The sequence below is a fragment of the Desmodus rotundus genome, chromosome 12, assembly GCF_022682495.2.
Source record: "Desmodus rotundus isolate HL8 chromosome 12, HLdesRot8A.1, whole genome shotgun sequence".
NCBI classification, from domain to species: domain Eukaryota; kingdom Metazoa; phylum Chordata; class Mammalia; order Chiroptera; family Phyllostomidae; genus Desmodus; species Desmodus rotundus.
In genome coordinates this window covers 18636340-18663601 of record NC_071398.1, presented here as the reverse complement: position 1 = coordinate 18663601, position 27262 = coordinate 18636340, and the positions used below count along the sequence as shown (strand labels likewise).

The following is a 27262-nucleotide window of genomic DNA, read 5'->3' as shown; positions in this document are numbered from 1 at the left end:
GTAGCTGCTTTTACACATAATTAAATCAAAATGGCACTGTGATTCACACACGCAAGTGAGAGAATCCAGACAGGAACCTTTCATTGGTACTTTATAAATTCCTTTGGGTGGGGTAGCAAATTACTGATATGCAGAGGGCCATGCTTTATTCAAATAGAAGAAACAGATTAGGGATTAAAATTGTGATTCCTATTCCTGCTCAGAAAAATTTTTATTTTTTGTACCAAAACTTAGTACAATTACCCTTGAGTATTATTAATTCTTTCCACTTGACAATTAAATATTTTACCAAACAAGTTCTAAAATACCCCAAAAATGCCACGTACATAGCATATTATATTTGGTTATGTCATAGAAGTGAATCCTAGAAATATAGAGAGCTGTTTTACAAAATAAAATAACACCTAACTCTTAAACCTATCCTACAATTTTAAGAATTTGTCTTCAAAGAACCCCCTTACGTAAATAAATCCATCGTTTCCAAGTTGTTAACCGCAGTTCTCTCTGAGTGGAGGGCTTAAGAGTTTTACCCCGACCTCACTGACCTTTACAGTACAGCACATCCGATTTCTGTAAATCTAACCTAACATGTCTACTTGAAATCAACTAAAAAGAATTATATGAACATATACTTGCTTTATACTATGTCATGCACTACATGGATACCTATCTGAATCAATTTTTGATGTGGTAAAAGCATGTAACATTTTTGTTCATAGGAGACCACTATTGTACCTGCCTAATATCTGGTCCTCCTTTTTTCTCTGCTTGTTAACACCTCAATTTTCCTTTCGTGAATCAATGCTCTCAATTATGTACTGAATACTTCTAAAGAGGCTGATTTCATTCAAGCCTCAAGATGAGCATAAAACTAACCCAAATCAGTCTAATAAGATTCAATCCTATTAACTTTTTGTTTTAACTCAGGGGTGGGGGAAATCGGTTTTTAATGAAGTTATGAAGCTGAACAGAAAATAAACTTGTGGCCATGATTCCTAATAAATTAAATATATTAAAACATTAACAATAGTTATCTTTGAATAATGGAAATATGGATAATATTTTCCTCCTTCTACCTGGTGTTGCAGTCTTTCTTTAAATTTTGCATTGTTTTCCTTAAAAGCACTAGTTAGCATATGATTCTTAAATTAAGTGGAATAAGATTTAATGGCATTAGTAAGAATCACAAAACAACCCACTATACCCTTCTCTGCTACTCAGTGCCCCCACTATGTACAAACATGAAAAGAAGACGGCAGCTAGAACCAAGAATGCCGTGCTCAAAGCCGAGACGGGCTCTGTCAACGCGCACTTGTGTGAGGACCAGGAGGTGGACGTGCACCGTGGTTGCAGCAATCAAGGTATGAGGTAATTAGGAAAAAATTTTAAAAAAAAATATTCTGTTACTTTATTTTGAGTTATTTTAAGCTCTAAAATAACATTAAGCAATAAAGCTAGGATGAACAACAGGGAAAGAAAGATAAAAACTTCGTGTAAATGTGGACTGAATTCCATTTAATCAATGTCAACGTTTAAGCATATTTCAGGTAGTAAGATAACTCTTTAATGCCATTATTCGGCAACCACCTTAATTTCTTTCACTTGAAAACATCTATTGTGGGTATCCTTCTTTATAATGTGGTTCACAGAGAAAATAATTAAGGAAACAATTAGCAAACTTTTTGTAAATACTCATTATATTCCAGGCCTTCTCATAGAACAATCACCATCTACTTAGTTAATCCTCGTCAATTTTTAAGCAGCTAGCTGCCACCATCAAAGCACAGTCTAATCCACATAATGAGAGATTACCAGTGGAAAGGACAATTGATGGCAATATCATGCCTTTCTAGGTCTGCAGCATTCTCTCTGAATTCTACCCTCAGCTCCACAATGATCAGACTACTCGACTATCGAAAGTATCCCGTCCTCCTGACAGGAAAAGACTGAAAGTCTCTGAGCTACTGTTATTCAAACAAGAGTACCCTGCTAGATGTGGTTTCAGCCCAGCCTACCTGTCCAAAGTGAGCAGGATAGCCCAGCATGTGCATATATAGTAACTTTGCCACATTCCGACACCGGTATGTATTGTCTTCTTCCCTAAAAGATGACCGGATCGCAGCACATTCTTTCTGGATCATTTCTCGTTCTTCGGCTTGAGTTCGAGCTGTCCGGATGGTCCGGATCAGCTCCCGCAATCTGATGGGGGCTGGCATGCTCTGGATATGGAAAAACATTAAATAAAAATGTTCACATATTTCTACTACCAAAGTCATTCACACAACTTTCCAAATAAATTTCTGATTTTTAAGAATTCAAGACTTGCTGAGTCCAGTGATACAAAGCTTCATTCAGCAAGGCTATTACATACAAATCCCTCAACTTAGTTAAATTCTAGAAAAACATACAAAAAGATGTTAAGCATTGATTAAGCAAAATAAGACATAGGATACACCAATAAATAAAGTCCATCACTAATATCAAAATATCTTAGGACCTTCCCTGGCCAGGTAGTTCAGTTGGTTAGAGCATGCTCCCAATATACCAAAGTCGTGGGTTTGATCCCCAGTCAGAGCACATACAAGAATCAACCAATGAATGCATGAATAAGTAAAACAAGTGTTTCTCTCTTGCTCTCTCTCTCTCAAATCAATTTAAAAATAAATATATTTTTTAAATATCTTAGGCACTAAATCCAAATCTTTAGAAAGGTTTGACAATATGGATATTTTCTGCTCAGCTACTGTTAAACTCAACATAGTTCAACAAAGTATCAAATGAATACCGAATATAATCACAATCAAAGCTCAACTCAACAAAGTGAGACATGAGGAGAAAAGACCAATTGTCAGGTTAAATTACCTTTCCAAGAAATGGTAATCATCTCAGAACACTGGATACTCTTTGGAAATGTGGTGAAGAGAAAAATAATAAACCAACCTCAGGGGATAAGACTATTAGTATCATATTCTCATGAATATTTTTAGAAATAAAGAGGTGGGGATGAGGGATGGGGGAGAGGGAGGAAGGGGAGGAGGTTGACAACCTGTAACAGCCAAAAAGTCACGGAAAAAAAAAAGTTGGAGAACTTGAACTATCTAATTTCAAGATATACTACAAAACTACAGCAATCAGGACACTCTGGAACTAAGTTTAAGGATATATTTAGAGACTGATGGAGCAAAACAGAAAGTTTGTGAATAGACCCACACAGTTATGCTAAACTGTTTTCAACAAAAGAATCAAGGACAAAGGTAGTTGCTTTTGACAAATGGTGCTGGTACAGCTTGATATCTATATGGGGAAAAAATTAGCCTTGAACCCTAATCTCACACAATACCCAAAAAATAATTTGGGACTTCTGGTCAAGATGGCGACATAGGTAAATGCTGCACTCCACTCCTCCCACGACCACTTCAAAATTACAATAAAACTACAGAAAAACCATCACTGAGAACTGCCTGAAATCTAGACAAAAAGAAGTCCTATCACTAAGGATATACATAAGAGGCACAGTGAGACTGGTGGGAGGGGCAGAGGCACAGAATGTATTGGTCCCACACCCATGTGCATGGGTTAAAAATTGGGAGGGATATTTCTCAGCTGCAGAAATCCCCCCTGAGGAGCAAGGTGTTCCATTCTCACTCCAGGCTCCCCAGCCCAGGTATCCAGTGCTGGGAAGAGAAGTCCCCATAACTTCTGGCTGTGAAAACAAGCAGACTGCTGCACTGTGAGACGATGGACTGCTAGAGTCCCAGGCATTCCTCTTAAAAAGCCCACACATTTGCGTACTGACTGACTCACTCCCTGCTCTGAGCTCCAGCACCAGGGGAACAACTTGAAAGGCACTAGGGACAAACAGAGGAACTGAACAGTCTGGCTTCAGGGCAAGGGCTGGAGGGCAACTTTCTCCCAGACAGAAATGCTGGCAGAATCCCTAGTGCTTTAATGAGCCCTCCCCCTGCAGGCACAGGCTGGTGCCATACCCCAGTTTCTTTCAACCTGGCCAACACAATTTGCTTGTCCTGGTGATTAGCTGATACCTGGCCCCACCCAACTTGAAGGCCCACCCAGGCTATTTCCAGTGGCTCTTCCATACAAGCAGCCTGTCTTGGCTCATGCTGCAGGCTTTCCTGAAATCTCTCAAAGTTTCATAAACCCCAAACAAGCAGCATTTGGCCTCAGTTTGCAGCTTAGTCTCTCCCAGGAACTTTCAAGCCCAGGACAAGTGGCAACCATCTGCAGATTAGCTTGTAGCTCACACCAGGTGACCCCAGATGGGGCACAGGCAGCAACTGACCTTGGCCTGCACCTCCTGAGAGGCCCCAGAACCAACCCTCCCAGGGCCCAGCTTCAGACCACACAAGAGCACCACCCAACCACCTCCACAAATGACACACTCAAGGGCAGACTCAGCAGGCACCAGAGTACTGCTAGAGCGAATCCTGCTACAAAAAGATAGGCCCTACTCAACAACTCCTCCACTGTAGTCACAGCCAACCCTTAACAACCAATCAGCCTGACCATCAATCCCTCAACACAGCCATCAAGGCTCAACTACAACTGGAAGGCGCACACAACCTACACAAGGGACAAACCTGGAGCACCTAGGACAAGTGACCAGGGAGAATGCACCCTGGGCCCCACAGGACCCCTATTACATAAGGCTACTGTATCAAGACCAAGAGATGTAACAGCTCTACTTAATACATAGAAACAGAGAGGGAGGCAGCCAAAATGGAAAGACAAAGAAACATGACCCAAATAAAAGAACAGAAGAAATTTACAGAAAAAGAACTAAATGAAATAGAGGCAAGCAATCTACTTGATACAGAGTTCAAAACAATTGTTCTATGGATGCTCAAGGAACTTAGAGAGAACTTCAACAGCATTAAAAAAAAGATACAGAAACAATAAAAAGAGACAGTCAGAAATGAAGATTAAAATAACTGAAATGAAGAATATATTAGAGGGAATTGACAGATTAGATGAAGCAGAGGATGAAATTTGAATAAGCAATTTAGAAGATAAGGTAGCAGAAAACACATAATCAGAACAACAAAAAGAAAAAAAGAACCCCAACAAATGAGGATTGTGTAAGGAACTTCTGCTCTGGGACAACTTTAAGTATGCCAACATTTATATCATGGGGTGCCAGAAGGAGAACAAGAGATAGAACAAGAAATTAAAAACCTATTTGAAAAAAATGACAGAAAACTTCCCCAACTTGGTGAAGGAAACAAGACATACAAGTCCAAGAAGCTCAGAGAGTCCCAAACAAGATAAACCCAAAGAGGTTCACACCAAGACACATCATAATTAAAATACCAAAGGTTAAAGTCAAAGGGAGAATTTTAGAAGCAGCAAGAGAAACACAATTAGTTACCCACAAGGGGGCTCCGAATGAAACTGTCAGCTGACTTCTCAACAGAAACTTTGCAGGCCTGGAGGAATCAGCATGAAATATTCAAAGTGATAAAAAAACAAGGACTTAGAACCAAGATTACTCTACTCAGCAAAATTATCATTTAGAATCAAGGGACAGATAAAGAGCTTCGAGACAAGAAAAAGCTAGTTCATCACCACCAAACCAGTATTACAAGAAATGTTAAAGAGATTTCTTTAAAAAGAAAAAAAAGATAAAAAAACATGAGTAATGAAACGGCAGCATCTATCAACAGTAAGTGGTTTAAATGCTCTAAACAACAGACCTCTGCTCATAATTGCCAAAAACCTGAAACAAAATATAGTAGATTCATAAAATGGAACACTATGTAGCAATAAAAAGGAAGAGAATATTGCTACATGCCATAACACACAGCTCTAAAGCATTATGCTCAGTGAAAGAAAAGTGTCTCAAAAGGTTACTTATCAAATGATTCCATTTATGTATTTTTCTAAAGACAAAACTATAGTGACAGAGAAAAAAATTAATGGTTGCCAGTGGTTAAGGCTGGGAGTACTAAAAAGGGACAGCATGATATGTAAGAAAGTCTCTTCTGAAAATTCCACCCATTTCAAATACCGCAGAAGAGAACAAGACGACACTTGTGTTTATATTCGGTCAAAGCACTGAAAGGAGGGAGGCACACCACAGGAACTATGCATTCTGAGAAGATGCCATTAAAGTAAAACAAGTAACAAGCAGAAAGAAAAACCTGGGGTATAGAATTGAGCCAGCAAACTAGCTTTTCCTCCTGCCTCTCCCCCAAACCTTCTTACATTAATAAACCCTGGAGATTATGATTTTATATTTTGAATGAAGATTTTTGAATGGCAGGTCAAAGTTCTTAAATCTTTCAAATACATACTCTCACTATCACATTAAATATTCCTCAGACAGCCCTGGCCCACGTGGCTCAGTTGGTTGGAATATAGTCCCGTAAACCAAAAGGTCACGGGTTCAATTCCCTGTCAGGGCACATGCCTAAGTTGTAAGTTCAGTCCCCAGTCGGGGTGTGTACAAGAGGTAACGGATCAATGTTTCTCTCAGTGCCATTCAAACAACCCAGGGCAAAACATCTGACTTCTCTAAGCCTCTGTTCCATCAACTAAAAAACAAGGGCACAGAATTACCTCTAAACATCGATGAGAACAAATATTTGATGAACACCTTACATACCATTCTGTTTTCAGTTTGTTCATTTTAAAGGTATCATTTTTCTATAAATCAAATGTAGTCCCCCTTACAGATGAATATGGTCAAGTACATCTCTACAAGGAAAAAACAAACTGAACTTCAATAAGGGGCAAACATATAATATACTATACTTAAAGTGAAATACAGCCCTTAAGTTTGAGAATCTTTAATTCAGCAAGGGCAGGAATAAGGTATTTAATCAAGAAAATGACAAAAAAAAATAGTTTAACAGTTCAGGGCTCCTTAGACTACAGTTATAAAACAGAATACAATATCATAAATGACATCAATGTCAGCATTATGAGGGGTAACACCCAAAAAGCAAGAATTTCTAAAAAATTGTGTATTTATTCTTACATATTTAAACTTCAATCACCTTCAAAGTACTCTCCTTTTTGATGCAATATACCTACAGAGATGTTTTTCTACTGCTTAAACTGTTTTTGAACTCGTAGATTTTTATGCCTTTTGGTGCTTCTGCCATTTGTTGTTTTACCTCTTCCACAAGGCACGTTTCCCTTTGAGGATTTTTTTCATGGGTGAACAAAAAAAGGTCGCTGGGGGCAAGATTGAGTGAATATGGAGAGTGGGGCACAAAGGTCATGCTGTTTTTGGTCAAATACTGCTGAACTCTCTGCGGGAGCTTATAAATCACCCATTATGAAACAGGCAAATGCACTGAAAGAGTCTTCAAAAAAACGCACTGAAGCAGAACAGCCTCTCTCAACATCTGGAATGCTGATACAGATGGGTTCTAGAACACTCACCTAGCGGGGAAGCCTGTATACTACAAGAAACCTCCCCTTTTGGGGGGTTCCCCCCTTGTTTTTAAATTCATTTCAAATAGGAAAGGAGAGTGTAAAAATAGGGAATCAGAAACTAGCTTGTTCTCTTCTGCAAGATTAGAATTCTCCCTTTTCCTCCTTGTTCAATTCAATTAGTCACACTACCCCATAGATGACCTAACTAATAGGGAAGCAGGTTACCACAAAAAGTCCTAATCACTCATTCCACAAATATTTGCTGAAGTCTTCTCTCTGACAGGCACTGCAATAGGTGCTGGGACTGGCAAGGACGTGATTGCTATCCTTAAGAACTCAAAAGTCTAGTGAGGAAAACAAATGTTTACAACTCCAGCCACGTAATAAAAAGAAGCAGAAACTGCTTATAAATAGCAGAAAATATATACTTATGGTAAGCCAACTTTTATCATGGCCAAACCAATTCAATATATTTAATTTTTTTCTTTTGTAAAGTTAAGTGCTTTCTGGATCTGCCCAACAGTTCCAAAATCCCATGTAGAAAGAGACCTGAAGCATAGCACCAGTCCACAATTTCTCATCCAAAACCTTTAAGGCAGAACTCAGAATTTTCTGAATTTTCAAAAGGTAACACAGTGCATATACTGTATGTCATAACTGGCCCACTGTGTCTGGGCAGCAGTCCCATTATCAAACAGTATTTCTGCAACATCACAAATATGCACATCAAAAGAGAGAAAGAAATACTAACAACAGCCTCATTTCTGGTCAAGTCAGAATTTAACACCAAAAGAATAGTACAGAACTCTTGGTTTTCTGTGTTTTTCAGATTTCAAAACTGATATAAAGGATTGTGGACCCTTATCCTTATCCAACAGCCCTTATCATCCTTTCAAACAACCCTGGAGTAAAATTACCTGTGTTGAATCCCAGCTCTGCCACTTAATTAGCTGTGTCCTTGAGTACATGGCTTAACCTCTCAGAGCTTCCCATTTCCTCATCTGAGAATACATGTGAAGTTCTTAGCACAGTGCCTGATATGAAGTAAGCACTAAACAAATGTTGGCCATACTGTTGGCCATTTATACTATCCTTACATAAATTAATTTTGTACAAAAACAAGATATACAGTAACATTTATAAAGGTTTAAAACACGTAAAAGAACCTATTCTTTAGAAATATCAAAATGCAGTAGGAGAATAAGAACCTGCATGTGAAAGATAAAGACCAAATCCACCAGAGCGGTACCTCTGGCAGGAGGGGAATATGATCAGGGACACAGTGAGGCAGAAGAGGCTGCAGCTATATTGGTGATGTTTTACCTCTTAGACTCGGTTGTGGATAACTGAATGTTTACTGTTTTTCTTCTTACGTTTTCTGAGATAGTTCATATTAAAAATTAAACTCAAACACATCTAATCTATGTAGTAAATACTGCAGACCACATAACTAGTACACATAACCTACTTGTTTATTACAATGTTTCCCTACTTTTTTTAGTTTTTACTTAACTTTAAAAGTACTCAAAAACCACATGATTCCTTAAAATACAACAGCTTAAACACCTGTCATAAATAACAAAAACAAAGTTTATCTTTTTAAAAAAAAATAAGGCACAAATTTGGATTCTCAGCTATACAGAACATAGCTGAGAATCCAAAACATTTTTACAATCTTGTGCAGCCAGCAGAGACACAATAAACAACAACACACTAAAACATCTACTTTACAAAGGTTCTCAAGGTTCTCACTCAGCCTGTTCTAGAATAGAACAAATTAGAAAACTGAAGGGGGAAAGCAAAGGGTAGGGGGCCAGGACAGAGAAGCTCTCTTAGGAAAGGACACTTATGGTAGTTTAAAATGTCACATAACAGTAAGGGAAGAAACTAAAACAGCAGCTAAACAAAAATAAATAAATAAATAAATAGAACCTATACACAGAACAAACGTGCATTCAAATAGCAAAACAGCAAGATCAATATGCCTACTGTTAACTAATGCTGTACTGCGAAACTGAAAATTTGTCAATGGCCTAGACTTCAGGTTACTATCTTAGATTTTAAAAAGTTTGGGCCCTTACATTATAGATTTCTATCCTATAAAAATGTTTAAATTATTAATCAAAAAGGATAAGATCAAATCACTGGTAAATCTCTGCCTCTGACTTCCATGATTACCTTAATTTACAATTTTTTTTAAAAAATCAAAAATTAAGGGATTTATCTTAAAAACACACACAGAGCATAGTAATCTGAGTGTGCTAGCAAAAAGCATTCAACTTGTCTTAAAGTCCTAGAAGTATCAATAAATTACAAACAGTAACATAATTCATTTTTATAAGCAAGACCTGATTCATCAAGAAATGGTTCAATAAGATCAACATTTAATATTTAATGCAGAGGGTGGAAAAACCTGAACATAATGTTGAATCTTAACTCATCAAGTTATATACATTAAGTATGTACAATTTTTTGTTATATCTCAATAAAGCTATCTTTAAAAAATAAAGACTACATGAAAAAGATAGTAAGACTGTATCTGTTGAATGTTATTTCTAAAAATTACATAGTTCAGATACTGTCTGCTCTTACTAATTTCACTACCTAACCCATCGAAGACTGAGAAAGGTATGTTAAGCCTAACACTATGATTATGCTTCTGTTAATCTCTCCTTTTTACATCTAAACATTTACATTTAGTATTTCAATGATTTTTTCAATTCCTAACTTTCCATATATCTTATATTCACACGGCTTGTATACTTTATCAAAATAAACTGCTGCTCTTTGTCCTCTTTTTTAAAACTATTATTAGAATAAGGATGGACATAGAACATGGAAAAATTAAGTCTGACTTGTTAAGGTACAAAGACTGTGGACAAATGTATTTCTATTTCAATAATGGTGATCTGACAAAGAATGGTAAAAAATATAGGGGAAAATGTGTGAAAATCATTTTTGAAAAATTTCTATCCAAAATGGTTAAACAAAATTAGGTTTTGGAGCTTTAACTAAATTAGATTACTCAAATAATCAAAATTAATAATCAAAATGCTTATTACAGGAAATAAAATTTTAAACAGAAGAGACCAAAAACAATCACCACATATCTTCCAAGTCTCCTAAAATTTATCCCCAAAATGGAGTGAAAGGATTATTTTCCCAAAATCCCCCAAAATCCCCAAAAATCCCTTTGGGGGATAAAAATTTTCTTCACATTGGATCCCCAGGCCATGGTTACCTTTATTTCTTTGAAATGCCTATTTTTCCCACTCAAGTAAAGCTCGCTAAGGCCAGATCCTTGTTCATCTTAGACAACCTTGTATTCCCTTTCTACTGTGTTTACTGAATCCTAAATAGTAGAAGAATCTAAAGAACCGTGCTTGTCCTTTCCAAAGAACACAAAGTCAGGGTGTCAACTGTTTACCAGTAGCTATAAGAAAGGTATTGTGCCATGACCAGCATGGCTCAAATGGCTGAGAATCATCCTGCAAAGCCAAAGGTCACTGGTTTGATTCCCGGTCAGGACACATACCTGGGTTACAGGCCTGGTTGGTTCCCAGTTGGCTGCATTGAGAGGCAAAACAATCAATGTTTCTCTCCCTCTCTTCCTCCCTCCCTTCCCTTCTCTAAATAAAATATTTTTTAAAGAAAAGAAAAGAAAGGCATCAGGACTCAACCCTGATCAGTCAAAAGACTTCCTATTTCTGGGCTCACACCACCTGGCTGTGAGCTGAGCCACTGACAACCAAAAGTCAAGAACAGGCAACCAAAAAACTGGGGCTCCTGCTGCCATGTGGTCCTTCTTCCCATAAACCTAAAGGGATTATGAGCTCTAAATCTAAAAAGAATCCTAAATTAAAAGCAAATTTTCAATATTAAAATTACCCTCTTTTCTATCCAACAGAAAGACTGTACTTCAAGTCTTTCTTGCTAAAAAAGAAGGAAAGACTCGAGAAAATACACTTCAATTAATTTTGCCACTGTTGCTGAATAATATCCAGTCACAGATTTGTAAGTACGGCTGAGAATGCTGAAGGGACCTAAGCTAACACCAAGCAAAACCCTGCAAAAGAGTTTCCATGCCTTCTTTCTTATTCTCCAGAGAGACGATATTTTCATATTATGCTCCACAGAACCCTTATTTCAGATTTTTATTTCACATACATATCTGAATTCCTCAATGCACTTAGAACTTTCAAAATGCTATGACCAAAATAATAACAACACTTAATAGAAAGCTTAAACCAAACTAATCGATAGTATTATGCTTCAACCAGACTTTTACTTTCGAATACATCTTACAGATATATGTTATTCGGACTTAGCTGGGGGTTCTCATTGTCTTTGTGTTTCTGTGGTTTTCTTTGTGGGGGTGGGGAGAGTGGTAGTGCAAATCTATTTCCCCTGTATGAAGAAATGTGTTCACAGAAGGAAATGTACAAAGTGAAGAAAAGGGGAGACCAGTGTTAGTACATCACTGTTTGAATGAGAGGTTAAATCTGGAGGTAAGTATTTTGGCCACAATGGTGTTTGTGGGACAAGGATAGTTCTTTCATCAGGTTTCACTATGGCCCAGAATGATGAAATGCTCAAGACTATCCAACTTTATATGCTCTGGTTTCAGACTCACCATGTAACTTTCTGATTATTAACGGCCTTCTCACGTAACTTGCTTCCCAAGTATACCTCCAGACAAGAAACCGGGTGCCCTGGAAAGTTGATACAGGTAATTCAGCAGAAATGCTTACTTTAGCCCCTTGTGAATTACAACATCATTATTCTAACGTACACATCAGCGAGTTCGATTAGGTTGAATCATCCCTAGGAGAAATACTGAAATAGAATTTCTAGATCTTCAAGGGTAAGAGGCTAAGAAATAGGCTGTGAAATATTCCACCACATTGAGATACCACCACATTCTGTCTAAGCAGCAAGCTGCCATTCCTCTAAAAGATCTTAAGCTCAGTTCTCCCTAAAATGCCACACTAATTGCAGGAATCTTCTTCTATGCTTAATTATCCATAACCAAAATTGACCAAACCTCAGATTTAAAAATTAGATGTATGTAAATGCAAATATGCCTACTGAACAGTTTCATTAATATAAGTGAAAAGCAATGAAGGCCAAATAAACAATGATATATAAACAGGATCAACATCTATCTTGACAATAATAAAATTAAAGAATTTTTACTTTCCCAACCTCAATTGTCAAGTATTGTCACGAATTCTCAAAACAAGATCTTAATTTTTTAAAGATATTCCTGAAAGGGTATAATAAATGTTAAGGGAGATTATCTGTGACTAGTGTGAATATAGATAACTTTCTAAATTTGTGTATTTTCTGCTTTCAAATAATTAGCATGTATAACAAGTGATAAATCTTGCTTTAAAAATTAAAAAAACAAGAATGGACAAATAAAGTGAAACTAAACTTTCAAAATATTAAGATGGCATTCATCCTAAAAAGTCTCATTTATCTAAGGTTATTTCTTCTACACGGTGCCATTAGAAAGTTGATTAGTAAGTGATTTAATACTAAGATAAATTTTCCCTAGCATTTTCTTTTTAAAAAACATTTATTGATGAGAGAGAGAGAGAGAGAGAGAGAGGAAGAGAGAGAAAGAGGGAGGAAGGGGCAGAGAAACACTGATTTGTTGCACCACTTATTTATGCACTCATTGGTTGATTCTTGTATGTGATCTGACCAGGGATAGAACCCACAATCTCGGGACAATGCTCTAACCCAGGGGTCCCCCACCTCTGGGCCATGGACTGATACTGGTCCATGCCTGTTAGGAACCAGGCTGCACAGCAGGAGGTGAGCTTGAATCATCCTAAAATGCTCCCACCTACCCCAATCCATGGAAAAATTGTCTTCCACAAAACCAGTCCCTGGTGCCAAAAAGGTTGGGGACCGCTGCTCTAACCAACAGAGTTATCCGGCCAGGGCTTCCCTAGCACATTCTTCATAAATCCAAGTTCTGCTAATTCTAGATACCAAGAAAGCTAGGAAGGGGGCAAGAGAGGGGGAGGGTCACAGGAAATTAAAGAAGTGTTTTAACCCTCATGTCTGACATTAGTTAGAAATGAAGGGGAAAAGTCCCACTGACAACAGTGTCAAAAACTATAAAATATCTAGGAATAAATTTAGCAAGAAAAGTATAGGCATTAGATGAAGAAAACTATTAAATCAATGAAACTTTTATTGAAGGAACTAAAACTAAAACAAGACCTGAACAAATGGAAACTCATCATGATAAAGAAAAATTAACATCATTAAAAATGTCAGACCTCCCAAAATTAATATGAATATAGTACAGTTCCAAACAGTGGCCTTTTGAGCTTTTCTGAATGCAACAGAATTATTTTCAATCAACATAAATATAAAAATAAATGTTTAAGAATAGTCGAGAAAGCCCTGGCTGGTGTAGCTCAGTGGATTGAGCATGGGCTGTAAACCAAAGTTTACAGTTCGTCACCACTTCGACTCCCAGTCAGGGCACATGCCTGGGTTGTGGGCCAGGTCCCCAGTGGGTGCCAAGTGAGAGGTAACCACACATTGATGTTAAAAAAGAAAAAAAAGAATAGTTGAGAAATTTTAAAAGTACAGTGATAGTGATAAGAGCTTTTCTTAACAGAGTGGAACTTTCTATAAAGTGGTTAGACTCAAAACAGTAAAATAATAGTACAGGAAGAGAAAAACAGAACACCCAAAAATAGAGTAAACATATATGGGCATTTAACATGTGACATGGCAGCATTTAATTCATTGAGAAAAGAATGGGTAATTCAGTCCTGGCATTATTTCTCTCCATGCTTGGCTCTCTACACAAAGGACAGCCATAAGACTCCCCCACCCCCACTTCACACCATATAAAGCTAATTCCAAATGAATAAATACATGTGTCATACGACAACAATTACTACACCATAAGGTGCTCCTATAAGATAATGACAAAAACTTAAAAATGAACCAAGGACATGAATAGACAATTTTCAATAAAGGAATTCCAAATGGCAAAAAAAACACATCAAAAGCTAGCTCCTGTAACAGTCAGGGAAATTAAAGTTTAGACAAAACTGAGAAACCATTTATCACATAGCAGGCCAGTAAAAATTAAGTAATTACATCTAATGGTGTGACAATATGGAAAACCTACTGCTTGTGAAGGTAGAAATTTTTTTTTTCAATGTTCATGCTTTTATTTTTCTTTTTAATAATGAAAGTAAAGGATATTTACCCCTGAGTTTATGTGTAGATTTAACTGTAATCCATGAACTTTTTAAATCACATTATATACATACAGAAATTTATTTTTTATTACTTTAAGATTTTATTTACTTATTTTTATTTTTTTTAATTTTTATTTATTTTAATTTTTATTCAGTTACAATTGTCTGCATTTTCTTGAAGGTTGAAATTAGGACAACCTATTTAGAGAGAAATCTAGCAATAACATGTAAAATATACTCCCTTTCACCCAGAAATCCTACCTTGGGAGACTCTAGTCTGTAGAAATAAAAGCATCAGCAAAAAAAGTGATGTGTACAGGATATTCACTGTAACACTGTTTGTGGGGACAAAATCCAGAAACAACCTAAATGTCCACATAAAAATAGCTGAGTAAATTATACATGGTACATCTATACTATGAGGCATAATAGGGATGTTTAAAAGAACAAGATAGAATTATATTTACTGACCATGATGTGTTAAGAGAAGCTTGTTACAGAGCAATATAAAAACAAAGAATCAGTACATATGTACACTTATGTTAGTATATACAGTAACTGACCCAAGCATGGAGAGAAATAATGCAGTATACCTATGAACTCGTAAAATGGTTAGGAAGTAATAAAGGGGTTAAGGGAAATGGCTTCCTTAAAAGTCTTTAAAATTTTTTTCACTGATTACAATAGATACATATTATTTTGTAAGTTAAAAAGATAAATTTTAAAAACTCAGCACTATAAAAGTAGATTACTCAAATACAAGGCAAGAGTCAGTAATAAATCACTGAACTATCAACGTATTTCTACCTATGGGGAAAAGACGGAAGTTCTCCATTCACTATTAGTTTCCTTAGCATAATAAATTACATAATAGGTATTCAAAAGAAAAAAGTGGCAGAAGAGTAGACTTCTTTGCAGCCTGCTTGAAGTTTTTGCTTAAGAAAAAGTCTGAGTAAAACACAGAGTAATGAATAACGTTAATTTCAGAATTAAACATCTAAATAATGTTTCAAAGATCTGAAGATGAGGTTTTGTGTATGTTTTCCAAAACTGAAAATTACCTGCACTGACATCAACTCTACCAGTCACAAGTAAGTGATCTTCAGTAGATGCGTATACTTTACTCAGGACCCTGACTGCTTCTGGCTCTAGCATCAACCAATTACCATCCATCTGAGTACCTGAACAACTTTTCAATATTATTTTCACTTATATTATCTATTCCGCAGAGTAGCTACGTGCTAGGCACTGTGCTATGTACCAGGATGCCACAAATTAGACAGCCCCTGTCCTCTAGAAGACCAAGGAAAAGCAGACAATGCAACAAGTACCAAAAAGGGCTACACCTCTTTGCCTGGGGGTAGAGAAGGAAGAACAGGTTCACTGGTGGAGGGAGAAAGAAAGGATTCCAGGTACAGGAAGAACAGGTGTGAGGAGAATGAAAGAACAAGGAGTATTCAAGAAATAGCAAAAAGTTCAGTGTGTGTAAATAAAAATAATGCAACCAAATGCTAATAAAATCAAATTGTAAGCTACTTCCTCATTCCTTCTAGAAATAACAACATTTATTAAGCTTTCATCATGGAAAGTTTCTAAAGAATATACAGAGGCCAAGCATTCACTAGTAGAGACAAATACACATTTATAAAACACCATACACACACACACATATGGTACTATCAAGAAAAAAAGGCTTTCTTCTTACAAGTTTTCCTTCAATGCTCATACAAAAAACCTAATACCAACAAAGATTCAATTACTCTACACAGTGTACCTAATTATTTTCAGTTATTTCCCCACTCATCTCAAACCAATATTTTGACCATATTTTAAAAGTATCATGTTTTCATAATTTTCATAAAGAGGGAAAGGAACCAAATCTTTTGTGCAGACTTTTAAAAAGAAATAAGAAAAATTAACTTCCCTTCCTTTCCTTCAGCTTGAAACTGAACAATTTCCCAATACTGAGGTTTAATAAATAGTTTCACCAAATTAAGCTGTAAAAACACTAATAGAACTCCTTTTACTTTAAGGTGTACAATTGAGTGACCATCTACAAAAGTTACATCTTATAATCAAATACTGTACATCATCTATTCTATTGTCTTAATTTTAACCCAAAGGCTTGTAAAAAGGAGTGTGCAAATAGTTTACAGTTCCAAAGATTTAAGTTCATGTCTTTCTCAAATTGACTCTTCCCAAGAATCCACAACATTAACCTCAAAGCCAGGCAAGCGGAAAAGCCTAGGTTGCTGGGTACAACACAAATTCAGTCAGCCACAGCAAGCAAGCGGGAGCGAGCAAAGCAACTGCATATCGGGTTACAGTGACTGTGGCACTAGAACAGAGAAAGGGGAGTAAAAACTACTTGCCTTCAGGATGTCTTTAAATATTCATGCAGTACAGAAGACACATATATTTTCTGTATCTTTCAAAAAAATTACTTTCCTCCTAAGCTTATTTTTCAGACAACAATTATAACTTATTAATACTTTTCTCTCTCCAGTGGTTTGAGGGAGGGGAAAGAAAAAAAAGCTAAACTTCTAAGTATCAGTGAAAAAAGTATTTCTTGGTTCAGTCATATTATCCTAAACCTCGCCCTTTTACACAAGTGTTAGTTGATGCTGAGTCAACAAGTTTGGCAAGTATTTATTTATTTATTTATTTATTACTTCTGGACCCTTCAAAAATTAACGAGACTATTCTAGCAACGAGAATTCATGCCAAATTAAATGCTTTGTGCTACTCCTTCAGTGCAGGAAAAAAACTTTCACATTTTCAAGGTAGAAATGATTGCCTTTACTAAAATAAAGTTTTCTAGGCAAAAGGCAAATGAAAATACCCTAATACTTTTTAACAAAGATGATTTTCAAAACCTGTAAGCCAAGAAATGTAAGAGCTTAGATAAATCTACATATTCTCTTAACTTTAAAATTACCTGCTACTTTAAATATCATCCTACAAGAAAGAAACTGAATAAAAGTAGCAAAGGGATGAGAAAAAGCCAAAATCAAGAACTGAAAACAATTCCTAAAGCCAATAAAGACTGAATCACAAACACAAAAAACAGCTAAACAAGTTGGAGTTTGAAATTAGATTTTCTGAAGCTAAATCCAAATAGTAATTTTTAAATTTTGATATCCGTTAAGTCCCTCTGTATACATAAAACTTCTAAATCCTCATTAAATGCAAATTAATCATTTCAAAAATCCATTTTGGTAAGTAGTTTTCCAAATCAACTTTTTTAATTAAAAATAATCTTTTGGAAAATACTTGTTCCACTTTTTCAATCTATTGTATAAAACGTTTTTATAAATCACAAAAACCTGGGATCTTGTCTCTGTACACCACTGCTTTCAAGACTACTTTAAGAAATAAATACAGGGATCAACTATCATCAAGGCCTTACTGACAATTTTTGCACTGAAGTTCCACTTTAAAACTCACCCTCAAATCTAGGACTGCTGTCAATTAAACAGACCAAAGCAGCAGCAACTGCTCCAAAAAGAAAATGAATTAAGGTTTCCTAAACAATAATTACAGGTATAGCTTTAGAGAAAGCAGACATTCAAGTCTGTCTATTCTTAACAATCAAAAATGCAATACACAGCACTTTGCTTAATAATTTGTAAGGCAAAAACACAATTTCTCCAACTGCATGCAAACCATCGGTAAATAGTTTTGAATGGCATTTAAATACCAGTACATTGTGCCACGAAATGATCTGAGTTAAATAACACCTATGTAACAGCTCTTCCAAAATCTTGTTTTAAACGTTTAACTCACAGAACATTTCAGTGGCAACTACAGGGGTATATTTAGTAAACGAGTGAGCATTCCACAGATGTTTGGTGTTTGACAATTCGTTTAAACCAAAAAAGAAACTCCATAGCTTGAGTAAACACACAAATAGTAACTAATATATTTTTGAAAAGTCTCCTTAGAACAAGTAACAAGAACACTATTTACAATGAAAACATTCAGTCTTCTACTGAAACATCGTATGACCAGTACAGAAATGTACCTACCTGATAACTTCTTAAGAATAATGCTTTTGTACAAGAATTGGAAGTATTAAAAGACTTGATCCAGTTGAAGTTATAAATTTTAGTTTCAGCAGTCACTAGGCTGTAATCTCGTTATTTCTCATTTAGAAATGTAAAAACCCAGCCTAAGGTGAAATGGAGGTGATTGAATCACACTTACCTAACTTGAAATGTAGGACATCAGTGAATTACTGTGAAATGCTTTTTTATACAAGCAGATTCTACATTTTTAAACCGTAAGTTAAGGTGTATATAGCCTGACAAACATTACCAGGAACAGAATAAGTGAATATTTAAACTCCAACTCTCCCCAGAAAAATCGAATACAGAAAGTCAATACAAGTATTTTTAAAAATCAGTCAGCAAAAATCATTACTGTACAAAACACCTGAAAGTTCAGATCACTAAGAAACCTTCATTCATTCCTCTCTCCTGTTAACTACGATAATCCCGACAGCAGCCAAAAAGTTACTTTCGTTTCTACCTACATCAGATTAAGATTCTTCTTCACAGTGAGATTTCCGTGCCCAGGGATATTTAACTCCAAGAAAATACGTGTCAGGAAGTACCCAAAATCTAAGTGTTCAGCACAGAAACGGAATGCACAAATGAGAAAATACCTGACAGCTTCCTCCCTACCTACCCCCAAAAGCCACTTAATCGGCTTTATAAATAGCTACTGCTAAAGTACACTCTGAGCGAGTGTTTCCCCGGATCCCCTACACCAAACCCTAACTGGGAACAGAAGCAACCGTCCCGACTCTTTCAGTCAGTCTGGAAGATCGGGAGAGTTATTAGAGACTGACGTGCGCAGAATCGGGAGTTTGAGAGAAAGGTAAGCAGTGTACTCGAAGGTGAGTTTAAAAAAAAACAAAACGGAAAATTGGGAAAGTTGGTCGGAAAATTGGGAGGCAAGGCCAAGGTCCGCTTCTGAGAGGACGGCATTGCAGGTGCACACCGCGATGAACCTAGCATTTGGTAAAGCTGAAGAATTCTACGAAAGACCTGACCCGGGAAGAAGACACAAAAATGTTGTTGGTACGTGGCTCCCTGCATGAGCCCTGAAAGAAGGATCACAGCCTGAGAAAGTCAATGGGTCCAAGGAGGCCGGCACCTGCCAGGCAACGCCACAGCGCGGAACGCAATCGTGCGCGGTGCCTCCGGGTCCGAGGCCTCAGGGTCTGCCAGCATTAAGTCGGAGCAGCCCCAGGGGCTCCGGGCCCCTCCTGGCCCAGCCCCTGTCCTCTCTTCTCACCCCCCACAGTCTGGGACCGGACCCCTGCGAAGCTTCCGGCCGAACGCTCCCGGCAGGCGTGGGGCAAAAGGAGCAATATGCTCCTAGCGCTGCGAGTGACACTCACCGGCCCGAAACCTCGAATGAAACCAGCAGCTCCGGGGGCGGCGGCAGCACTGGCAGCAGGAACCGAACATCCAAAATGGCGGCTCCCTCGGCCACACCACCGCTACTGCAGGCGGAGGGATCCTTAGGAGGAAGGGAGTTTTTAACTAAGTTCACACACTATCACAAAAACTTCGGTCCCTAGCTTCCCCTCCTTGTCGATTCTGCGTCCTCTGCAACTTCTCGCGCCTCCCCTCTCCTATTATCCAACAAAACTCGGACCCTGCCGAGGACTATTTGCCAAGGAGGAGGTGACTGCTCCTGGCCAGAGCGACGCAAAGCGTAGCAAGGATCGGGGCTGTCACTGATGACGCGAGACGCTGCTGTCGAGTCACCGCTGTGAAGAGTCTGAGCGAGAAAGATCCGGCTGACCCAGGAGCCGACGGACATTGGTTCCGCTTGGGGGTGGGGATCCTAGGCTACCAGGAAGCAACCCGGCCACCTGAAGAGGGCGGGGCTAGCAAGGTAGAGAAGGAAGTGGAAGGGGCGAAGCAGGTGGGAACCGGCAATGTTGATCCTGGGTGAGCCGCTCCTAACTCGCGAGAATCCCAAACTCTTTACTATTACATTTGAAACCTTAGCTTTCTGTTTAGGTTAAGGTCAGGAACATGCCCCAAGTGGTCTTGGATTCTGTGGTTTTGTGCTATCTGCAACATATTTTATAAAAAGAGGATGACACAGAAGAAGACGACTCCAAGCCCAGTATCATCACTCAACTACCTGAATCGGACAAGTCATTTAAACTCTTAGGGCCTCAGCTACCTCATATATAAAAATAGGGTTTGGACAAGTGACAGCTAAAATCCTTCCAGAGTGGGCTTTCTGACTGACTCCATGAACTAATGGCCTGAGCCAAAGACAGTCTAACCAGACAATTCCTGGTTGTAATTACTAGCACCTGATAACGAATATTTTCCATGCGAACTTAAAGAGGACTATGATATCTTGGCCCATTTAAAAGAAAGGTGACCTGTCTAAACTAAAAGCCTTCAGGTATATTGGCAATAAAGTACCTCTCCAAATGAATAAAGCATAGCACCTGGTTAGATGCCAAACAGAACTGAACTAACCATAAATCTTGAGTCCAGGACTTGTCATAGATAGACGGCTGCACCTTTTTCCTCAGCCACTCTCATGCAGGGATGTCAAAAGATTTTACAAAAATTGAACTGAGTGGATCCACCTGTACAATTTTGTTCTTGAACTTACTGGGGCATGCCAAGTAGCTGGGAGAAAAAGGAGGTCAAGGGCATAATAGTAGTAATTATTTTTTTTATTAAATGTTGGTATCACATACTGTTTATAAAAGCATTTCCTTATGTATAATCTAATTTGACCTCCCAACAATCTGAGTCAGACTAGATAAGCATATATAATCTAGTTTTACAAATAAAGACTGAAGCTCAGAGAAACTCATACTAAAAGGCCCTCCCTCTCCCCTCCTCCATGGGGTTCTGCTATAGTGTGCAACCTTGCAAATAAGAAAAGTGTACCCACCTACCCACCCCCATAGGCAGGGTGGAATCAACCAAGGGCGATGGTTTGGGGAGCAGAATACTTATGGAATTCAGTCACCTCATACCCCCTCCCTGTACTACTATATACAGTGCAGCCTTGGATCACAAGGCTAGTAAATTTGCATAGTTGTACAGTTGGCTCTCAGTATCCTCCAGTTCCACATTGGAGAATTCAACCAACCACAACTGGAAAATAGTTGGGAATAAAAATGTTTTATTGTTGATGTGTACTATGTAGTCAGTCCTATAAGGGTTGAGTCTGTACCGAATATGTACAGATTTTTTGTCATTATTTTCCAAACAATACAGTATGACAACTAGTTACACAGCATTCACATTGTGTTAGGTATCATAAGTAATCTAGAGATTATTGAAAGATTATGGAAGGATGTTCATAGTTTATAGGAAATTACTATGCTATTTTATATAAGGGGATTTGGTATCCACAGGGGGCCTGGAACCAATGCCCCACAGATACTGAGGGCTGATTGTAATAGTGTAAAACTAGAAGACCATAATTATGTCTTAGCATGGATTCCTCTGGAGTATAACTATACATGAACACATGTTAAAGTACTACAGATTGGGGCCCCCATAAAAGGAAGGAGTTTGCAGTTTGCAAAGCTGTTAGCTGAAGTATTTAATTTGCAATGTCACAAAAATTTGCTTAGAGGTCGAATTTCAATGGTTACCATTACGAACCACACACACACAAAAATTAAACCATCTTATTAAGAAAGAGGAAGGAACTTTGTTTCTACTATGCCAAATGGCAGATCATTAAAGAGAAAATGGCAGACATTGTAAAATGTAAACCCTCTTCATGTATTTTTGACACATATTTATCTTTATAATTACCAAGCCCTCCTTCAATGTAGCTTGCAACTAAAACTAAAAGCAATGGACCCAATATATAGCATGGTCATTATCGTGATTGCTTTCTGCGGCTAGTGATTCAAGTTTGGAAAGACTTACTCCCCATCTACTCAAACATAATCCCTAATTTCAGATAAATAAATTACAACACATCAATGAAATGGAATACTATGCAGCCAATAAAAATGAAGCTGTAGCTCTATCTTTATTACGGTCTGACAGATTTTTTTAAAACATTACAAATCGGTATCATAAAATGAGCTTGTAAAAAGTGTATACTGTATACATAGAAAAATGTTGAAGAGTAAAATTAAAATGTAAGAGAAAAATAACAAAAAACAAAAACAAAAAAGTTTTAAATTTTTAAAAGAAAATAAAACTAAAATATAAAAATGGTTACCTTGGAGAGTGGAATTTAGAGAACTTTTACTTTATTAAGTTTTGTTTTTGCAAGGATCATACTGTACTTTTATTTTTAAAAAGTCTTTTACATTTTGAAAAAAAAAGTTCTTATAAAATAATGTAGTTTTACAGATCCAAATGCTAAAGGATATTTTTGTTTTTTAAACAGCAACAGCCTATCACTTCTTGGCCTTTTGGCTAAAATCAAGTGTAAACAGCAACAGCCTAAAGAAAAAAAAAAGCAAATAAATAATTAAATATATAAATAGCAGCAGCCTAAAAGGATTAAACAAGTTTTTAGGAAGAGATAATGGCTGGGAGAAATAAATAATTACTTTTATGGTTTATTTATTAGCGATAACTTGCAGATTTAACAAATAATAACAACAAACGACAAAAACAAAACTGTAGCTTTTGGCCAGGAATCAGACGACTCAGATGCCAGTCCTGGCTGGGTTGAACTCACTTTGTGCCCTGAAGGTGCGCACAAGGTGCTCACCATCTCTGGGTCTATTTCCTCAGCTAGCCGATATTTATTTATGACTAGCCCTATTTCAAAGTGGATTCAAAGTGTCTTCTTACGCAGAGGGATCAAATGTGTGAAGCGCTCTGAAAAATATCAAGCGTCATGAGAATATAAGTATAAAATTTTTGTGCCACCTCACAATTCAACTAAAGTACTCATAGGTTACCCACTACAAGTAACAGTAGTGCATTTTGTCTTAGAATTTACAGAAGTGTTTGCATCTACATTGATCCATTCGCTTCTCACCATAGCTTGTAAACCACGCAGGCATTGTAGCATAGTAGTTAAATGTGTTGGTTTCTGGTGCTAGGTTGCCTGGGTTTAAAACTCAGCTCTTCCTCTCTTTAGTGTGTGACCTGCAGCAAGTTACTTTAATATTGCTGAGCATTCTGAACCTCAGTGTACCCATCTTTAAAATGGAGTTAATAGTAGCATCGGCATCTTAAGGCTGGTGTGATCATTAAATGAGCTGATACACTTGAAGTACTTAAAACAGCAGTTGGCACATAGTAAGGGCTCGATAAATATTAGCTCTCTTTAGGATAAATATTATCACCCCCACTTTAGACATAAGGAAACAGAAGCCTAGAGAAATTAACTGATTTGTTACACCTACATACAGCACAGACCAGAATCCAATCTAGACCTTTCAACTTGGAATATATCTTTCGGTCCATTTAGTAATCGTCCAACGAACGTGCTGCCTGGCTCTTTCCACTGTAGCACACTGTTCTAGGTGTAAGAGTCTGTAACAGACATTTCAAAAGAGACTGTCCCTACTCCCCAGATAATAATAATCTCATTGAGGAAAACTAGATTTTTAAAAAATTTCTCAAATACAAAAAAAAATTAGTGATATTATTACTCAATAGGTAAGTCCCAGTTCCCAAAAAAGCAGAAAGGTAAGAGATCACTAGAGCAGTAAAAGAGGGTTTTTGGGAGACATGACATGAAGTTTGAATCTGTGGTACTGGGGTTGGACGGGGTACCCTCTCTCTCTTCAGTAGGGATCTTAAATGGCTCAGTATCGTCAGCTGAAGCCACATGGCCTTTACAGCAGATGAGGAAAGCCCTCTCTGCAGAATTGTAGTCAGTGTCTTTCCCAAAGAACTCTTCCTACCCTCCATCTACTAGAGACCTCAGCAGAGAAAGGACAGTGCAGAGGGGACCCAACCCTGTAGGAAATACAGGGACCTGAGTCAAAGAGGCAGTTCCACTGGCCTGTTTTGTTACAGCTTGAGTCATCTGAATTTTTAAATAAGCCAGAAAGTCAGACAGAAATTAGTCCATCTGTTGTTTATGTAATGCTCTTGCAAAAAAGGATATTTACAATTCTTCTAAGCATGGTGCCTACTCGCAGTTTATCCTGGCCTGTGGAAATGGTTTAGGAATTAACACTTCAGTGATGACAGAAACCAGAAGTGAAGTAAAAATTAAAATTCCATACACTCCACACACTCTTTGACCTCCTACCGAGAATATTAGGAAATCTACTACATGTTCCTTCAAAGTGAAAGCCAAAGCCCAGAAGATACCAGGCCAGGCCAAGAACCTTCTTTGCTTTTGAGATATTTTAAAAGAGGCAGTCCAAAGTGCCTGCACCTGAGATGTTTTATGTCGTATTTATGTTATATTTTTGTGTAGAGTAGTTATGCTTGGTTTGTGAGTCTGTATTATGTTGGCACTTTTGGAATGAAAATCTCACCAGATAAGAGACTGTAACCAAGTCAAACCCCAACTTGAGGAAACAGTGCCATCTCCCTTGTAGGGAAGACAAAACTGAGACCACTGGGAAAAGTGCATCGCCCAGAAAAAGAGCAAAATAACAACAAACGACAAAAACAAAACTGTAGCTTTTGGCCAGGAATCAGACGACTCAGATGCCAGTCCTGGCTGGGTTGAACTCACTTTGTGCCCTGAAGGTGCGCACAAGGTGCTCACCATCTCTGGGTCTATTTCCTCAGCTAGCCGATATTTATTTATGACTAGCCCTATTTCAAAGTGGATTCAAAGTGTCTTCTGTTATTTTGTTATTTGTTGTTGTCATAAGCTGACTTATAGTAGTTTTATTTCTTTAATATGGGCACTATTACTTGCCAAAAGGATCCGTGGTAAATTGGTTTTGCTCTCCTTCAAGTGCAGAGAGCCCCATCCTTGTTTCTTTAAAATGTCAGCCCTACATGGTGCTTTAGAATTAGCCTGGGAAGTCCAAAAAGTGTTGGGACACCTTAGTAACTGGGGCCGCCAATTCCTAGTACCTGGTTCAGGGAACACCGAACTGCTCCTCCACCAAGCCCCGCACACAGGCCTGACAAGGATAGGATTCCTACAGGTGCCAGGGTGAGGTGTGTACTCTTGAGGAGAGGCAGCCAGGTTGCTGCGCCAGTCAGGCTCTGGCCTTGGATTTCAAGGATCCTTCCTCTTACGCATATTCTTTGAATAAACTTGTTTTTTATAAGAAGAGGGAAGTCTTAGAATGAAACATTCAAGACAAAACTGATTGTTTTTAAAGAGAGAAATTGGTATACAGGTATCACTTTTTCACACGCAAAGGCAGCAATGTAAACTCTCCTGGACTCATAAACTAGGAATTTGAAATAACGATTCTGCGTAACCAGTAACTACATTTAAAAATTAATTTGGCATTTCTCTTTCTTTGAGATTTGGTGTTTGTTCTTATTTATTATTCCTCTTAGAAGACCTCATTTTTGACTGGGCTCAGACTTCGAGGTACAAGTTCTCAGAGAGGACTGCCTATGTCTCTTGGCAATCTGTTCCTGATGTTTTTCTCTGGCCTCCTTCATTCTTTCAGCCAAAAGTGTAGCATATCGTGCAGCCTCTTCCTTATTTGTCTTAGTACGTTGTTTCTTCAGAGCAACACGCCAACACTTATGTTGTAGGACACGTGGAGTAGGTTTCTTACCTTCTCTGTTTAGGGGGGCTTTCTCATAACATATTGGCAGACATCATCTTCTTTAGAGAGGATGAAAAATTCGTGGATTCTGCCCTGACTGGTGTGGCTCAGGGGATTGAGTGCCGGCCTGTGAACTGCGGGGGGCGGGGAGGGGGGGCCTCTGTTCGATTCCCAGTCAGGGCACATGCCTGGGTTGTGGGCCAGGTCCCCAGTTGGGGGCGTGCGAGACGCAACCAACTGACCTATCTTTCACACATCTCCCTTCCCCTAGCTCTAAAAATAAATAAGTAAAATATTTTTTTAAAATTGTGGATTCTGCTAGCTCTTTTGGGACCCAGGAAACAAGGCACAGTACTATCAGTGAGACCAGGAATATCTACCCCCACCACCCCTTTTTTTACAATGACCAAGCTGAGAACACGAAGATTGGCATCCGCAGGTCAACCCTGTACAGATTTGCCCCTTCTCTCTCCAGTCCTCCATGATGGGTAACAGGAATGCCCCTTGCTCAGCAGCAGGCAGACATGGCTATGGGTCAAGACACCCTATTTCATGGAGAGACCTTGTTCGTTTCTACCACTAGTTCAAACCACATAACCCTCCCATTCTTCTCCCAGAATGTCTGGGGCAACTGTGGCCATACACGTCTCAGGAAAAGTACGAAGTTTGCGTTCATCATCTACTTCAATGAGTTTCTGGCAGCCAGTGGTTGGGAAAGAGATGTTCAGCTTCATCCTGAAGCAGCTGATCGCCTCTGAGCCACCACACACAAAAAAGAAAGAGAGCAATTTGGCATTTTTCTATGAACCTAAAGTTGCTCTAAAAAATTGTTTCTTAAAAAGAAAAACAAAAATGCCAGTTACACAAGAAACAACCAAAAATATCATTAATTTGGCCAACTTGTTTTCTCAGCCTCTCTACCTAGCCTCATAGAACCACTAAT

General features: G+C 38.0%; 1 protein-coding gene and 1 pseudogene across 2 annotated transcripts in view; both read right to left on the bottom strand.

Moving 5' to 3' along the window:
- Positions 1–20393, bottom strand: part of AP1G1 (adaptor related protein complex 1 subunit gamma 1) — a 73382-nt gene extending 52989 nt beyond the window's left edge. The window contains exons 1-3 of one of the 2 annotated variants that reach the window (XM_024556115.4): positions 20047–20393; positions 12035–12113; positions 2016–2219 (exon numbers count right to left, since the gene is read on the bottom strand). In XM_024556115.4, the coding sequence (XP_024411883.1) occupies positions 2016–2219; positions 12035–12037 (207 nt within the window). In that variant the 5' untranslated portion in view covers positions 12038–12113; positions 20047–20393. The remainder of the gene's footprint in view (positions 1–2015; positions 2220–12034; positions 12114–20046) is intronic. The other variant, XM_024556116.4, reaches the window with a different exon arrangement.
- A 5714-nt stretch (positions 20394–26107) lies between these two features.
- LOC112300844 (small ribosomal subunit protein eS6-like) lies at positions 26108–27053 on the bottom strand (annotated as a pseudogene).
- Between the last annotated feature and the right edge of the window lie 209 nt (positions 27054–27262).